This window comes from Lathyrus oleraceus, chromosome 2 (genome assembly GCF_024323335.1).
Source record: "Lathyrus oleraceus cultivar Zhongwan6 chromosome 2, CAAS_Psat_ZW6_1.0, whole genome shotgun sequence".
Classification (NCBI taxonomy): domain Eukaryota; kingdom Viridiplantae; phylum Streptophyta; class Magnoliopsida; order Fabales; family Fabaceae; genus Lathyrus; species Lathyrus oleraceus.
Genome location: NC_066580.1, coordinates 111,400,218 through 111,418,174, shown reverse-complemented (window position 1 = coordinate 111,418,174; position 17,957 = coordinate 111,400,218). Strand labels below are relative to the sequence as shown.

Here is a 17,957-nt window from a genome sequence, read left to right as displayed (position 1 = left end):
TGTGTCCAATCCAAATTCTGTAATTAGCAACTAAGTTGGACTGATTTGTGCGGTATTGTTTTTGTGAACTTCCTTTGCATGTTGCTATAACAAGGGTCATTATTCCATCAATAAATTTACTACTAATCTCACCATTATCATTTTCAACATTGTTGGAGAAATAATCTTCAGAAATCACATACTTATCATTTTGTATTGATGAAGACGCCAAAACTGCATCCAGTTTGTCTCTTTCTTTATCAACAATAGTTTTCCACTCTGAGTGGAAGTTCTTCAACAACTATCAAAGAACATCTGAAAGTAACAACATCTTCCAACTCCTTGAAGAAATAATTGTATGTCGATTATTTTGGTTGATGTTGCAAACTTATTAATCGTTGCAATTGTGCAGGTTGAACATTGTCAGAAAGACCTCAGTTTTGTGGAACTTGACAGTTAGTTTATTGATTAGTTTTAATAATTAAAATTTGTTAATGTATTAATTTATGATCAACTGATTGTGTGTTATTCATGACATTTTTTAGATTTTTGAAAGTTATGAAACCTCGACTTCAACATTAACTTCTCCTCAGTGTTCTAATAATTTTAAAGGAATGACATCCACCCAAAATTTGCATTAATGTATGAAGCCAGCTGAAATATACCTGAATGCATTGCACACTCGAACATACAACAGAGTCTCCGTAGTTCAAAGAACTAGTGGTGGGAGATGAAAAGAAGTTGTGATAACAGTATGGTATGAACCAAAGGATTGTATGATTTGAACTCCAACAAGGGGTGAAAACGTGATCCCAAGAGTAAAACTGGTATGAACCAACAAGTGAGGGCCTACAACACTGTATTAGAACAACCGAAAAAGAAAGGATTACCTGTTTATGGCTGCAAAGTAAGTAAGGATATGTTCGTCTAAGCAATGAGAGGACTAACAAGACAAACACATTGACTCTTGGTTCACAAAGAGATACAAGATGGAGCTCAAAGGTATATTGTATTTGGCTCAAAAGATAGGATGTATCACATGAAGTGGATGAAGGTAGAGTATGACCACATCATGGAAATGAATGGGGGGGATACCCTAAGGCAGGAATAATAAATAAGTATGCTCGCGGAGGATTTGAACCCTCGTGCCTACGTATTCTCATCGTGCAATGAGAAAATCATAACAATCGTAGTTCATCATACTACGACTGAAAACAAAGGAACGAGATTGATAGTCAAGGGGAAGGATAAGTTGCTTAACAAGCAAGAGTGTTGTACTAACCTAATAATGGTGATCTACCATAAGGGCAAGTGAAATATGAGATATGATTGGTCTATACACAAGAGGATTTACAAGGCAAAAGATTCGTCTAAGCACAAGAGGTCTTATAAGATGAACACTAATTAAGAAATGATTGGCCTACACACGAGAGGATTTATAAGGCAAGAGAGTTCCGTCTAAGCATGAGAGGTCTTATAAGACGAACAATGATTAAGAAATGATTATCCTACACACGAGAGGATTTATAAGGCAAGAGAGTTTTGTCTAAGCACGGGAGGTCTTATAAGACGAACAATGATTGGCCTACACACGAGAGGATTTATAAGGAAAGAGAGTTTCGTCTGAGCACGAGAGGTCTTATAAGACGAACAATGATTAAGAAATGATTGGGTTACACACGAGAGGATTTATAAGGAAAGAGGGTTTCGTCTAAGCATGAGAGGTCTTATAAGATGAATAAATGATTAAGGGGGTTGCCAAAGCACAAGAGGAGTGATAAGGCAAACAATGATTGACTGGAGTGAGCCCAAGCACAAGAGGACTGATAAGGCTCATAATGAATAAGGGTTTGCCAAAGCACAAGAGGACTGACGACGCAAACAATGATTGCGTTGATTGATTATGATTCAAAGACTTGATTATAAGGGAATTGATCCAAAGGATATCTAAATGTCAAAGGGAGTATGATTAATGATCTACTAAGGAAGAAATGATTGATGTGTAATGGTTCTTTTCTATTGAAGTGTTGAACGATTGATCGATAAATAGGGTAGATTGATAAATAAGGTAGCTCACGAAGAATTTGGATTCTCCTACCTACGTATCCTTATAGTGCAATAAGGAAATCAGAGCTTTCGTAGTTCAGCCTACTAGGGATGAAAACAAGTTGATTGAGGAGGCAAAAGAATATGATTGAATGATTAATTGAAATAATTAGAATGGAGAATGAATTAATAATAAGATTGACAGTCGATTGATAGGAATCACACTAAAGTCTATGAATAAGGGAGAATGCTTTGAATAGCTAGGGCATACGCCCCGTACGCAGAGTCACTCTAGACAAAGATAGGAGAAACTTTGTCTCATCATTCCTTACTACTTAAGGCTCGTGGTGCATGATACTTTTCTTAACTGACAAGTTGTTGGAGGAGGGTCTTCATTATTACTCCTTGTGTTGGTGTTGTCTTGTGTGAAGAAGACTTGGTAGTTTATTCGATTCGTATCGCACTAAAGTCTATGAATAAGGGTGAATGCTCTGAATATCTAGGGCCTATGCCTCGTACGCAGAGTCACTCTAGACAAGGATAGGAGAAACTCTATCTCATCATTCCTTACTACTTAAGGCTCGTTTCGTACAATTTGAATCGTATTTACGAAGTGTTAACCTTTGATTTATCTTGTATAATCTGCTGCTCGATGTGACTGAGGATGCCTTGATTGAAGATCTGACTTGAGATCTTGAGCTCCACAGCTTGGAAGGATAAGTCTTATTAAGTGACCAAGGGTCTTTTGGTCACTCAGTTTAGACTGTGTGATTATACAAGTTCAAAGGATTTAATTCATCAAAATTGCTTTTGATCAATTTAAATCTGAGGGTTTGGATTAATTGGAAATTAAAATTAAACCTAATCTAATAGGTAGAAATTAATCGAACCAACCTAAGGGATCATGATATAATTGATCGAGGCCTGATTAAAAATCTATGTCAAAAATTTCTAAGGGAACATGGATTTTCATGGCTAACATGACAAAATAACCCCTTAAGGGTAAAAAGGACATTTCACACTAATTGACCAGTTAGTCCAATTAAACCTAATTATCTAATTTCAATAAATTCTAAGTCATCAAATTGACCTAAATTTCTTTGTCAATAAATTAAAATTTAATAGGCGTACCCAAGATTCTAAAAACTAAACGATTCTAAATTTCTAATAATAAAAATATATATTTCTAGCCTATTAGCCTAATTAGGTAAACATAATTAATTTCTAAGTGATTCTAATTAAGTCTAAATCAATCTAAATTTCTAAAATTAATTAACTAACCTAAATCAAAGACTTAGTTAACGTAATCAAACTACTAATTTAGTTGATAGTCCAAACAACACAAAAGAACGAAAATACAAAAAGGCCAAGAAAAGGTACAAGGACTAAGGCATAAGGCCCATGGCAGGCCCAAAGGCCTTCATTTGGACGCAGGGGTGTTCCAACGTTAATGTAGGTATGAAAAGTGTCTGGCTTGTTTAGGCTTGATGCTAAGCTAACACATAGGAAGCCAAAAGTGGATCGGATCGGATCCATCCCCACCTTGCACCAGTCAAAGCGTCATAAGAACAAGGGTCTCTTGGTGTGAAACTGACGGAAATGTACGTGTTCGACCTTCAACTCACATTCATCATCGATTTCGCCTTTCGTTCATCCATGAAGAAATGATCGACGCCAATTCTTCAAACACCACCAAATATTCTCCTCTCCGTCTCGCGTTCCTCATCCATCGCCGAATTTCAACGACACCTTACAGATTCAGAATTGTCTGTTAATCGACACCACATGCATGCTTCTAATCATAAAGCGGTGATCTAAGCTTTCTCTCGCGATATCAATAAAAACCAACATTGTGATCCACGACGCAGAATAACAATCGTAATTACACCATTTGAATCAACGCGAATGACACAAGGAGAAGACTTACCGGTTCTCTATCGCCTAAAAGGTATAAATTATGGTTGCTCTTCTTATATGCTTATTTTTCTTCCTTTCTCACTCTACTTCCTCCTTTGCATATGCATGATGTGGATAATTCGAATCTCACTCATGTTCATAGAGCTTTGATCTTCTTATCACTCATGTTTTCAACAAGCATATTGAATCTCTTAAAGATTTAGAATACTCCGTCCTTTCGCTTGATCACATAGATTCACATCTTTTGACTAAACTCATTGACAAACGAAATAAAATACTTGTTTCCACCAATAGTATGCTCTTCAAAAGGTCCACATACATTTGAATGTACAACGTCGAGTATGCATGAGGATCTCATTAGCATAGTCGAAATGAAAGACTTTCTGGATTGCTTTCTGACTAGACAACCTTCATAGAGTTTGTCGGGAATCTCCAGACCTGGTATGCCAGTCATAATATCTTGAATGATAATTTGATTGAGTGATCGAAAGTTCAAATGTTCAAACCTCAAATGTCACATCCAACTATGCTTGTGGTCGACAACAGTTTTTAGACATTGTGCTTCAGTCGAACTCATCATGGTCTTGAATGTCCTATTTTTTGACAAAGGATATTTCAAGACCAAATTATTCCGAGTGTCGAATAGTTCCAAGGCCCCATCTTTTATAATCACTGAGAAACCTTTTTCGACCAATTGTCTAACACTTAGCAAATTGCACTTCATTCCAGGTACATAGAGTACATCTTTGATCATAGCTTTTCCTACATTGCACCTTTGAATAACTATGTTGCCAAGACCTTTTGCTTGCATTGAGATATTATCAACAAGTTTTACTTTGCTCTTCTTCGACAAGTCGAAATCTGCTAACCACACTTTTTGACCAGTCATATGATTCGATCAGCTTGAGTCGAGGAACCAGATCTTAGAATCGACATGGTCATCTATAATTGCATCCATAACCACCATATCTTTATAATCATCTGAATCCTGGTGTGCAAGGTTTTCTCCTTCCTCCTTGCCTTTTGCCGATCCCTTGTCTTTATTATACCAATAATTCTTGGCCACGTGACCCCATTTTTCACAATTATAGCACTGCACACCTTTTTTCTCTTTGTCTTTCTGATATGCGTTTCCTCGTCTTCTTTTCGAGGATTCAGAAGCCCTATCACCGACCTTGTGTTTTTGAGGGTTTGACCAAAACTTCTTGCTCTGAGTCTTGTCTCCTTTGACTTTGAATTTGTTGGAACCGTCGTGCTTCTTCCAAGCCTGATCCTGTAGTGCTTGTATCGAATCTTGAACGTCTTTCTTTCGACAATCCTAATCTCACACACCTCCAACGAACCAACCAAATCTTCCAGTTTCATGGTTTCAACATTGTTGAATTCTTGAATAGCTACTATAACGTGATCAAAGTGAGAGGTCAGCGTACGCATTAGCTTATCAATTGTCATCTTATAAGTTAGGGTTTCACCATAATCCTTCATGAGATGAACGAGATTCTTCACCTTCGACACATAGCCCGCAATCTTTCCATCTTTTCCCATCTACAACAATTCATACTTTTGTTGCAAAGTCTGCAATTTGACGTCTTTGACTTTTTACCTCCTTAATAGTACTTGACAAAAATATCCCATGTCTCCTTTGTCGATTCAGCATGAAAGATCTTGCCAAAATTCTCCGAATCTACCGCCGATTGAATGTAATACGCATCCTTGCTATCTTTTTTCTTTGCCTCCTTGAGCGCGACTCTATGAGCATCGGTTTCATTCTCAGTAAGCTCAGGGACGTCATTAGTAACCACTTATTGGATTTCACGAAAGCCGAACAAGGACTGCATCTATTTTTTCCATCGAATCCAATTCTTTCCGTCAAGAATTTGAAGAGAAATCGGAATGCCATTAGTACCATTCATCTTTGCAACGATTGATTAACAACTCGTGATCCCAGAAACACGATCACCGACGTGTGATTCTTGAAAACACGATCAAGAATCTAATCAGAACTCTAGATATCAATTTGTCAGTGCGTGAGGCACTTTTAGTGAGGAGGGAGAGAGAGAGGGAGAGTATAAAATAAGGATTACTATTATTGAAAAATGATCGTGTTACAAATTGATTTACATATGTATGTATTTCTATTTAAAGTTACTTGACTACTAAGTAACAAATATAACAAACTAAGTAAAAAACCTCAAACCCTAATTATCTTTGGACTTGAAACTCGCACAACTTGGATTATATTTTATATCCCAACGTCATTATTTCAATAGACGGTGCTCGTAAAAGTAGTCTATTATTTAAACAAAAATAAATAAAGAAAAGGAAAGGTAGTGCTTGAGTAAAAAATGATCCCAAATCTTGGAAACTTGAAAATAATCCATAGTTTAACTAAAGCAAAGGTGTCCTACCAACATATTTCCTCTAAAATTTTAGCGCATTGATTCCACTTTTACATTAAGTAAAATTATTTCTAGTGATGTAAAATTGGTTTTAAGAGGGATTTTTAATTATTTTATTGAAAACAAGTCTCTCATCCATATTCCATAATATAGGGCAAATAACTATCACTATGAGATGTAACTAAGTGATAAATTGTAAAGATGATTCCTAATACTACTCAAATTTATATGTTAATTACATACAAAACATGCCCCAAAAAAAGACAATTATGCAAGCTATTCAAAGGGTACAATACTTTAAGTGATTTATTTTTTTCATATGTATATAAATTTAAAGTAAGTATCAATAATATCAATGCCTAGACTTTGAAGATTGCATTCCCTTGACCACAGTGACCGGGCAAGAAGCATTTGTAACCACATGCTTGCTAACACTTCCTAACAACACACTGAAAAAATAAGAAAAAACATGTCAAATGTTTAAACAATCTTTTGAATCAAATTAATCACAAAAGTTCTCTTAAAACATTCAAATTAATTTAGTGAAACATAAATTTTAGTACTACCTTTTAATGGTACCTAAACCCCTGCTTCCAACAACCAATGAATCCAAATGAAGATCTTCCACAGCACTGCACAATTTCTCCCTTGGATCTCCCCAATACACCTTTGCAATTACCTTTGCCTGATTCAAAACATCAATACTTCAAATTACAAACAAAGTCCGAGATATCGACATACATGATTATATTCAATTACATAAATACCCCTTTGGTTTTGGAAGCAGTTTCAAGGATATCTATGACTTCAACATCTTTGGCAATCCCATATTGCTTTGTAAAGTTTATTTCTCTCAATTCCTCTAGAGGCACCAAAGCTGCAACCTCATTAAAAAAACACAGAAAAGTTGTCATAGATTGTGATGCAAGAAAGAACTACCTGTGATATAAAAGAAAGAGAATGAGAAAAAGGGCACTAACGTGAACCAGTGTTTTCGAAAAGCTCTTTTCTGGTGTGATCAGCTGAGGGAGGTTGAACAATGATCATGATGATTTCATCATTTTTGTTGATCAGATTATCAACAGCCCATCGAAGTGCTAATTTGCTGGTAGGAGAGAAGTCCATGGCTACTCCAACTTGGTGTGTTTTTGCCATCTTTCTTTCACTGATGTTGATAATAATTTTAGACTGGTTATATCCTTTTTATAGATGAGGTTTGATTTAAAACCAAGGAGTTATGTTGTTGGCTGGTTTTGGAATTAACAGAGAAGAATGTTCAAGAAAGTGCTATAGTTGGAAAAGAAAAAGAGAAAGGAATTTCTAACAAGTTTGTTTTGTTCCTTACAAATTAAAAATAAAAAGAATTTCTAACCATAATAACTTATATAAAATAATTTTGATATCTGACACGTGTTAATGTCAAGTATCAGACACCGACACTTATGACAATAATAATCTTCATAACACCGACAATTTTGATTCAAAATATGTTAGTTTCTAAAACGTGTCGATGTTAAGTATCAAACACTTACACTTACATTTGATTATATTCAATTAATTTTAATAATCTATATAAAACAATTTTGATATCTGACACGTATTAATGTCAAATATCAGACATCTTTATAGTACGTTGATGTCAAACACGTGTCGATGTTAAGTGTCAAACACTTACACATACATGTGATTATATTCAATTAATTTATAATAACCTATATAAAACAATTTTGATATCTATACTATATAAAACAATTTTGATATCTGATATATGTTAATGTCAAGTACCAGACACCGACGTTTATGACAATAATAATCTTCATAGCACCGACAATTTTGATTCAAGATATGTTGGTGTCTAAAGCGTGTCGATGTTAAGTGTCAAACACTTACACGTACATCTGATCATATTCAATTAATTTTAATAACATATATAAAACAATTTTGATATCTGACACGTGTTAATGTCAAGTACCAAACACGGAGACACAGACACGTATGACAATAATAATCTTCCTAACATCAATAATTTTGATTCAAGTTATATTGGTGTCTAACATGTATCGATATGATGTGTCTAACACTTAGACGTACATGTGATTATATTCGATTAATTTAATTTTTTTCACAGTAGAATATTGCATATATATATATATATATATATATATATATATATATATATATATATATATATATATATATATATATATATATATATATATATATATATATATATATATATATATATATATATATATATATATATATATATATATATATATATATATATAAAGATGAAAGGCATAAAGAAAGTGAACCTTGCTTTTCCTTACATAGAAACAGAAAGAAAAATATAGATACAACTATCATACAGGTGTATATCATTGTTGTCAATGTCATGGACACATTGTCACATCTTGTCTAGCCAATTCACTTGCATCAGTTTATTAGTTGAAAAAAGGACATTGCTAGAAAAGAACAAAGAATATGATTGTCCTTGAAATCACTAATCTTCTACAATTAAGTAAAGCAACAAAAGATGTAAAGAGTAGAGAATAAATAGGTGAAAGAATTAAGAATCCTTATGCTGCAACTCGCTTCTAAAATCTTCTAGCTTGTAAGGGTTCTTTTGTTGTTGGTATTAGTCTATTAGAAATAGAATAGCTAAAAAAATATCTATAAATTTGGCTTTCTATATTCATCATACTTTTAGTATTGCCAACTTTTTTTTGCCCCCACATACATGCATGCATACATATATTATTTAATAGTTGTACCTATTCTAATTAATAATTTGGGTAGTAGAAACTATTGACTATTCTAAGTTTGTGTCTGATTTTGTATAAAGTGCTTGATAGCATATTATTAGTAAGATTTTAGGCAGATATCTTTCTTTTATATTTGATTCTTTAATCAAGTTCAAAGAACAAAAATTGCTTTTTCTCATAGGTTGTATGAAAAACATTGCGATATGTTTTTTGGAATAAATCTTATACAGGTAAATGTATTGCTTTAAATTTTTGGAATAAATCTCATAGTTGAAATGAGTTTTGATATATACTTTCTAAGATTCATTATCCACCACCCTATAATTACTTTAAAGTCCCACATGACTTCTCTGGTTTAAATTAAATGGTAAAAAAACTTTTTTCATTTCAACCCTCTTTTGCCAAACTAGTAACATCTCATGTATAATAAACAGCATATCAAAGCTATGATACAAGAATCAAAACCTCTTAAAATCACAATAAACACAATTATAATGAATAAATAAATAATAGTTCAATATTGTTATACAGGTGCAGGAGAAAGTAGAAAGTCTGGTTGTTTCCTCTGTAGCAGAATCCCACAAAAGGGACATAATGGTTTCGAGGATACTGCTTGAGAGGAAGATCTATTTGAGGACTCTGAATCTGGACAACATGAAGACATCCTAAAAAGTGGTTCTGGAGGCAATCTAAACACAACCCTGTGGCAACATACACAAAACCATAGGGGGCTATTAGGACAAACCTCCATACAAACAGCACATCTCAATAACTTACGCCGTTTAACATTATCGCTGGTACAATCTTTACTTTGACAAAAACCAAACTCTGGGGATTCAAATCGAACAGCTGCAGAACAATAACTGCATGACTCCACTGCTGAACATCTCTTGGACGCAAACCTGTTTTTAAGAAAATACAATTTGCATTGTGATTAGCAAATTTTCTAGCTTCAATCACAGATACATCTTAGGAAACACAAAAACTATGGACATGTTTGCAATCATATTGGAATTGCTTAAGAACTCTTCGGTTAAGATAACCATAAAATTAATTATTGTAGATCATTTATCACTGCATTATGCAAACTAGTCCTAAAAGCAGCTCAGATTGACGAGTTCTAGAAGGCTGAGCAGTTTCATCACATTTTGGAAGCTTGCATGCGTACAAAATTAAGAAGACCGGTTCTTAACAAAGGATGGCTATATATATTTGTATAGCATCTAACAATTCTTAACAAAGTCTGCACTATAATGACACGAGGCAGAACCCTACTCTCTTCTTCTTCGTCTTGCCGTTTGCAAAGCCCCATTACGATTACTTAATGGTATATAAAAACGTACTGTAGAATTAAAAGAGGGAAATATCACGCAACAAGGACCGCATAGCGCAGTGGATTAGCGCGTCTGACTTCGGATCAGAAGGTCGTGGGTTCGACTCCCACTGTGGTCGTTTCTTTTTTGTACACAATCGTAAAATTTGCTTAACACCTCTCCATTTTTATTTCCGACACTTCCCTCCCAAATAGCTCTTTTCAATATTTGTATGAGCCTATACTAAAGTATAATTCTATAATATCTCCCACCAAACTTTTTTGCCAAAAGTTAATAATAAATAATATCGACAAAATTAATTAAATTATAATTAATAAATAAATATTAATAATAAATAATTTGATATTAACAAGGTTAAATTGAATTTTATTAATTTATTATTAGATTAATAAAATGATGATTAATTTAGATTATTAAGTTATTTAGTTTTTAATTGATTAGAATAATAGATTAGTTAGTTTATTATTAGATATGAATTAAATTAGGTGTTTAAATAATTTGTTTTAGGGTTAACTTGCTATTTAATTATTGTTTTTTTCTCGATTTTTATTGGACTTATCATTAATCTATAATGTCACGTCGAAGGTGTATGTTCTCTTAGGGAACTTATCATTCTTTTCTGTTTCGACGGGGTTTTTCCCGTTCGAAGGTGCAAGAACCTTGCAAGAGTAAGGTGACCCTTGTTTCAACTCGGCCAAATTGATTTCGCTTTTGTCAAAACCTATGTGATGGCTATATATCCTGACTATCCCCATACATTTTGACATACACTACCCTTTCCCTTATTTTGTTCTTACTTGCCCTAGCTTTTTCAGCTTTCAAACGCTCTACCTGTCGAACTCGGTCTGCTAATTGGACCATATCTCTTCCTAATGGAATAATCTAAACCACCCGCAGTCATTTCGACTAGTTCATGTTCGGGAACTTGTGTGAAACACCTTGCCTTCAAAAACCGGAACCTATTTAGATAATCATATATTGGCTCACTAAACTTTCGCTTAATACTAGCCAATTCCTTCAAACTGATCTTAGATTGTCCCATATAAAACTGTTCATGGAACAATCTTTTTAAACGAGTCCAATCATGGAGGGAGTTTGTTGGGAGTGTGGTGAACCAAGTGAAAGCATTTTTCGTGAGGGAACTAGGAATTATCCTATCCTTCAGTTCTCGTTATTAGCAATGTCCCCATCCTCAGTCAAGTACCTGGCTATATACTCGACAGTAGATTCACTGGTATCACCAAAGAATTTTGGGACTTTCCATCCCTTGGGAATTTTAGTTTGTAACACATATCCAGAGAAAGGAGAAGTATAGTATGGAATAATCAATACAGAATCAAATGATTCTGTTTGTACAGCTCATTAAGGATTAGGATTAATGTAATTAATTAGCTATTATTTCCTGTTCTTTTCTGTAATTAGAATTAGCATTCATGGGAAATTAATTCCCCTAATTCTTAGGTCAGATTTCTCTTTCAAATCCTGCCTTATGCAGTCTATAAATACAACATATGTAATTCTCATAAAACAGAGGGAAATATACAATATATTTCTACATGGTATCAGAGCACGATCTGAACCATCCCTAACCTAGCGCCGCCAAACTATGGAGGTTCCCAAATCTGATGAATCGCTCAAAGTGGAGACTGGATCATTTCCGACCAGTTCACACGAAGGGCTCACTCATCACAGGACATAAATTAAATGGTCAAAACTATACCCAATGGGTAAGGTCAGTCAAGATCTTCCTCGAAGGAAAAGGAAGGGAAGGCTACACAACGGGGGATTCTAAATGTCCCGAAAAAGGAGACAAAAACTTTCAGAAATGGAAACTTGAGAACAGCCAAGTAATTTCATGGCTGCTCAATACCATGACAAACGAAATTGGTGAAAATTTCATGTTCTATGACACTGCAAAAGAGATATGGGATGCAGTGAAGGAAACATACTCAAATGTTGACAATACATCTGTCATATTTGAGATTAAAAGCATTCTTCATGACCTTCGACAGGGAGAATCTTTTGTTACTGAGTATTTTAATATACTTAACAAACACTGGCAGCAACTCGACATATATGAAGAGGTTACATGGTGTTGTACAGAAGATCAAAAGAAATATAAGGAGCTGGTGGAAAAAGATAGGATTTACAAGTTCCTATTGGGGCTAAACAAGGACCTAGATGAAATTCGTGGAAGGATCCTTGGAACCAAACCACTTCTCAAAATTCGAGAAGCCTTTTCAGAAGTGAGAAGGGAAGAAAGCAGGAAGAAAATCATGTTGGGAACACCTAGCTCAGTTTCGTACAGCGAGAGCTCGGCCACCACAAAAGAAAACCCGCCCCTGGTGTGAACACTGCAAGAGACCAGGCCACACAAAGGAAACATGTTGGATCATACATGGAAAACCTTCAGAGACCAAATTTTTCAAAGGCAATGAGGGAAGAGGTAACACAACATTTAACAATCAAGAAGCTGAGGTATACTCTAACTCATCTCTTTTTTGCAAAGAACAAATGGAGGCTCTTCAAAAACTCCTTCAGCAAACCATGTTAACTGCAGAAAAAGGTGGTACTGCTGTAGTGGCTCAAAGAGGTAATTACTTACATGCTCTAAACACTAGTAAGGAAAAAATAAAATCATGGATTGTTGACTCAGGGGCTTCAGATCACATGACTGGAGATTTTACTTTGTTTAGTAGTTATTCTCCATGTCCCTATAACTATAATGTTCGAATAGCTGATGGTACACATTCTAAGGTCATGGGTAAAGGATCAATTATCATTTCACCAAATATTACACTTGACTCTATTTTGTATGTGCCTAAACTGGATTGTAACTTGCTGTCTATTAGCAAGATTACAAGAGATTTGAAATGTGTTACTAAATTCTTCCCTAACTTGTGTGAATTTCAGACTTTGGAGTCGGGGAAGACGATTGGCAATGCTGAAGAGTGTGCTGGACTCTACCTCCTTCAAGTGGAAAAATCAGAAGAAAAACTCAAGAATAATTGTCATGTTGCAGCTGCAGTTTCAAGTGATAATAATCCTGTAATGATGTGGCACTATAGATTAGGCCATCCAAATTTCATATACTTGGAAAAAATGTGTCCCTCTTTATTCAATAAAAACAAGGAACATTTTCAGTGTGAAATTTGCCAACTGTCTAAACATACTCGAAACCATTACTCACCCCAATCTTATAAACCCTCAACCTTTTTCATTAATTCATAGTGATGTATGGGGACCATTACGAGTCCACAACATTACAGGCTCGAGATGGTTTGTCACCTTTATTGATGATCACACATGTGTTACCTGGGTGTTTCTAATGAAGGAAAAATTAGAAGTAGGGAGAATATTTGAAATTTATCATAAGATGGTACAAACACAATTCCAAAGCAATATTCAGATACTTAGAACTGACAATGGTCGTGAGTATTACAACCTTGCTCTAAACTCCTACCTTCAAAAGGTTGGAATTGTTCACCAAAGCTCGTGTGTGGACACTCCCCAATAAAATGGAGTTGTGGAAAGGAAGAATAGACACCTTTTGGAAGTGACTAGATCAATAATGTTAGCCACAAATGTCCCACAACACTTTTGGGGAGAAGCTGTCCTTTCAGCAACTCACCTTATAAATCGAACACCCTCCCGTATCCTTAACTTTAAGACCCCACTCTCCACACTTCAAAACCTATTTCCAACCAGCAAAATCTTTTCCTCTATTCCATTAAAAATATTTGGATGCTCAACTTTTGTCCATAACCTCAACCCTCACCGAAGCAAATTAGACCCAAAATCCATCAAATGCATTTTTCTTGGTTACTCTCCTCACCAAAAGGGATATAGGTGTTACTCTCCCCATACCAAAAAAATTTACCACACTATGGATGTAACCTTCTTTGAAAATCAACCCTATTACACCAAAACTGGTATTCAAGGGGAGCATATAGAAAATTCAGAATACCAACTTTTGCCTCTTGAACTAACCGAACATGACAAAATTTTACCAAACCAAACCGGCAACACTCAATCAGCCAAACCTATGCCTAAACCGGCTGAAAAATTACCAGACCAGACCTCAAACATTCAGCCGAGTGAAAGGACAACAGAAGTTATGAGGGAAACAGAACCAATTATAGTTTCAACCACATCTCAACAGGATTGTGATCCAAAAACAGGCAAGTGGAAGGGTTTTTGTTATAAAAGGAAAGAGGTAGAGTCAAGCAAAGCTCTAATGCAAGGCCATGAGTCAAACCAGACTCCAGAAAATGAAGTTCCCACAAGTAATATTCTTCCTAACTCTGAACATGTTGATACAATAGATATTGATATTCTTATTGCTATGAGAAAAGGGGTTAGAACTTGCACTAAACACCCTATTGAAAAATATATCTCCTATGGAAAACTATCACAAAGTTACAGGTCCTTTGTAGTAGCTGTTGACAACATAGAAATTCCAAATAATATTCAAGAAGCATTGCAGAAACCTGAATGGGCAGCAGCTGTAACAGAAGAAGTTCAAGCACTTGTAAGAAATGGCACATGGGAGATCACTACTATACCAGAAGGGAAGAAAGCAGTAGGATGCAAGTGGATATTTTCAATTAAACACAATGCTGATGGGAGTATAAACAGGTACAAAGCTCGGTTGGTTGCAAAGGGGTTCACACAATCATATGGGGTGGATTATGAGGAGACTTTTGCACCTGTTGCGAAGCTCAATTCTGTCCGGGTTCTACTATCTTTGGCAGCAAATCTAGATTGGCCCCTATACCAACTAGACATAAAGAATGCATTTCTAAATGGAGAGTTAGAAGAAGAGGTATATATGCAAATTCCTCCGGGACTTGAATCACCTGGAACCGCCAACATGGTGTGTCGACTTCGCAAATCTCTATATGGCCTCAAACAATCACCAAGGGCATGGTTTGATAGACTAATAAAAGTTGTCAAACAAGATGGTTTTGTTCAATGTCAAACAGACCATACCATGTTTGTCAAGCACTCTTTGGATGGGAAGATAGTTTTGTTTATTGTCTATGTTGATGATATCGTAATTACGGGAGACGATGATGAACAAGTCAACCAGTTAAAGAAACTTCTAGCAAAAGAATTTAAAGTCAAAGACTCGGGACAACTCAAGTATTTTCTAGGGATGGAAATTGCACGAACAAAGAATGGTATTTCAGTTTCTCAAAGGAAGTACACTCTGGATTTACTTCAAGAAACATGTATGCTTGGATGCAAAGCTGCCAATACTCCCATAGAACAAGTAAAAAGGAGTGAAGATGAGAATGTACCAGCTAATAAAGATAGATATCAAAGTCTAGTCGGAAAACTAATCTATCTAACTCACACCAGACCAGACATTGGTTTTGCTGTAAGCATGGCTAGTCGTTATATGTCAAATCCAACTGAAACTGGCGTGAGAAATGTGAACAAAATTCTCCAGTACCTGAAAGGTACACCAGGCCGAGGACTTTATTTTCAAAAGAACTCAAACAGAGGCGTTGAAGTCTACACCGATTCTGATTGGGCAGGATGTTTATCTGACAGGAAATCAACTATAGGCTACTGCATATTTGTATGGGGTAATATGGTAACTTGGAGAAGCAAGAAACAATCTGTTGTGGCTAGGAGTAGCGCAGAAGCAGAATTCAGAGCTATGTCACAAGGTATTTGTGAAGGAATTTGGCTTAAGCGAATGCTAGATGAGATCACAATCCCTACCAATCACCCCATGAAGATATTATGTGATAACAAGGCTGCTATTAGCATTGCTAAGAACCCGATACAACATGATAGAACAAAGCATGTGGAGATAGACCGACACTTCATCAAGGAGAAAATTGATCATGAAATTATAAGTGTTAATCATATTCCATCATGCCAGCAAACTGCAGACATTCTAACAAAAGCCCTTCCAAGGAACATATACGAGAATATCAGATCCAATCTGGGTATGATAGACATCTACCACCCAGATTGAGGGGGAGTATGGAATAATCAATACAGAATCAAATGATTTTGTTTGTACAACTCATTACGGATTAGGATTAATGTAATTAATTAGCTATTATTTCCTGTTCTTTTCTGTAATTAGAATTAGCATTCATGGGAAATTAATTCCCCTGATTCTTAGGTCAGATTTCTCTTTCAAATCCTGCCTTATGCAGTCTATAAATACATCATATGTAATTCTCATAAAACAGAGGGAAATATACAATATATTTCTACATATAGTTTGGCATGCACAGGCTTATGTTTACCCCATTTCGCGCCATAATCCTTTTGACCTTGGCTGCCAAATTGTTATCCTCTATAACTTTGTCCTGTCGAACCCGATGAATGATTTTGTCAGCATTTTGGTTTCGATTGACCATCACTACTCTAGGGGCTTCTTGTTGGTGTAAGCCCTAGAGGCCAATACTTTTGGTACTTGTATCAAATTATTTATTAATATTAAAAGGCTTTTTCTTTATTATGTTTTTTTAAAAAGTCCCTAGAATAGCTAGTCCGTTTAATGTATCAAGTGTGACTTAATCATGAGATCCCATTAAACATAAGGACATTATTCTTAAAGTATTCGTAGTCGAGCTTTATTGTGAAGTGGGATAACATTAAAGCATTAAGACTATTATATATAGACTGATGATCACATCTCATGGATCATGGATAAGGAGTTATCAAGTCTTAAACATAAGTATGAATACTGAGAGTAATATTCATAACTGGATTGACCCGCTATGAGAATACTATATAGAAATTTATGCTAAGTGTCATAAGTTATTCTCATGGTGATAATGGTGTATACCACCCTTTGACCTGAAACCACTATGTACCCTAGATGTAGAGTCGAGTGCCTTATTGCTGATCAAATATTGTCCGTAACTGGATGACCATAAAGATAGTTGATGGGTACTCTACGAAGCATGCTGAGGGACATGAGTGACCTAGATGGACTTTTCCCATCCTGCGTAACAGGATAAATGTCTACGGGCCCAATATTGAACTAGACAAGGATGACACGATCTATACCTTGTGTTCAATATAGACATATGGGTAAAGGGGTAAATGTACACATAAGTATTATCACAAAAGGATTTTTCATATCACATGACATTTTCGTGTCTTGAGTAGCAGTGATGTGTTGCTAGATACCGCTCACTGTTTATTATGTTAAATACGTAATTTAATATAATTGTCAATGCTGTGAAAACCTACAGGGTCACACACAAAAGGACAGATTAATGAGAGATAGAATAACTAAGGAACACCGTAAGGTACAATGCACTTAAGTGAATTGTAGAACATCGTAAGGTACGGTGTACTTAAGTAGAATACGAAATATGGTAAGGTACCACGCGCTTAAATGCTTTTGGCATATTATAAGATATGGGCCACATACACTTAAGCGGGCTTTTTAGCTTGCAGCCCACATAAGTGGTTCTATAAATAGAACCCTTGTGCAGAAGCATTTGTGCAGTTGCAATTTCGTTTCTCTCTCTCTCTCT

The 17,957-nt window shown here is 35.4% G+C and overlaps 1 protein-coding gene and 1 non-coding gene across 2 annotated transcripts; one reads left to right on the top strand and one right to left on the bottom strand.

The window, feature by feature from the left end:
* Positions 1 to 6,543: 6,543 nt before the first annotated feature.
* LOC127121200 (universal stress protein PHOS32) lies at positions 6,544 to 7,668 on the bottom strand. Its single transcript, XM_051051771.1, has 4 exons — positions 7,322 to 7,668; positions 7,109 to 7,218; positions 6,908 to 7,026; positions 6,544 to 6,790 (listed from the first exon to the last, which is right to left on the bottom strand). The coding sequence occupies exons 1-4, from the start codon at positions 7,494 to 7,496 to the stop codon at positions 6,694 to 6,696; spliced, it is 501 nt and encodes a 166-aa protein (XP_050907728.1). The 5' UTR covers positions 7,497 to 7,668; the 3' UTR covers positions 6,544 to 6,693.
* A 2,816-nt stretch (positions 7,669 to 10,484) lies between these two features.
* TRNAR-UCG (transfer RNA arginine (anticodon UCG)) lies at positions 10,485 to 10,558 on the top strand. Its single transcript has one exon. It is a non-coding gene; the product is annotated as a tRNA-Arg (tRNA).
* Positions 10,559 to 17,957: the final 7,399 nt, after the last annotated feature.

Coding starts and splice junctions, on each gene's coding strand:
- LOC127121200 (XM_051051771.1), bottom strand. CDS start 7,496: ATGGCAAAAACACACCAAGTTGGAGTAGCCATGGACTTCTCTCCTACC. Junction 7,027..7,108: donor CTGCTTCCAAAACCAAAGGG/GTATTTATGTAA, acceptor GTTTTGAATCAG/GCAAAGGTAATTGCAAAGGT. Junction 6,791..6,907: donor GGTTTAGGTACCATTAAAAG/GTAGTACTAAAA, acceptor TTATTTTTTCAG/TGTGTTGTTAGGAAGTGTTA.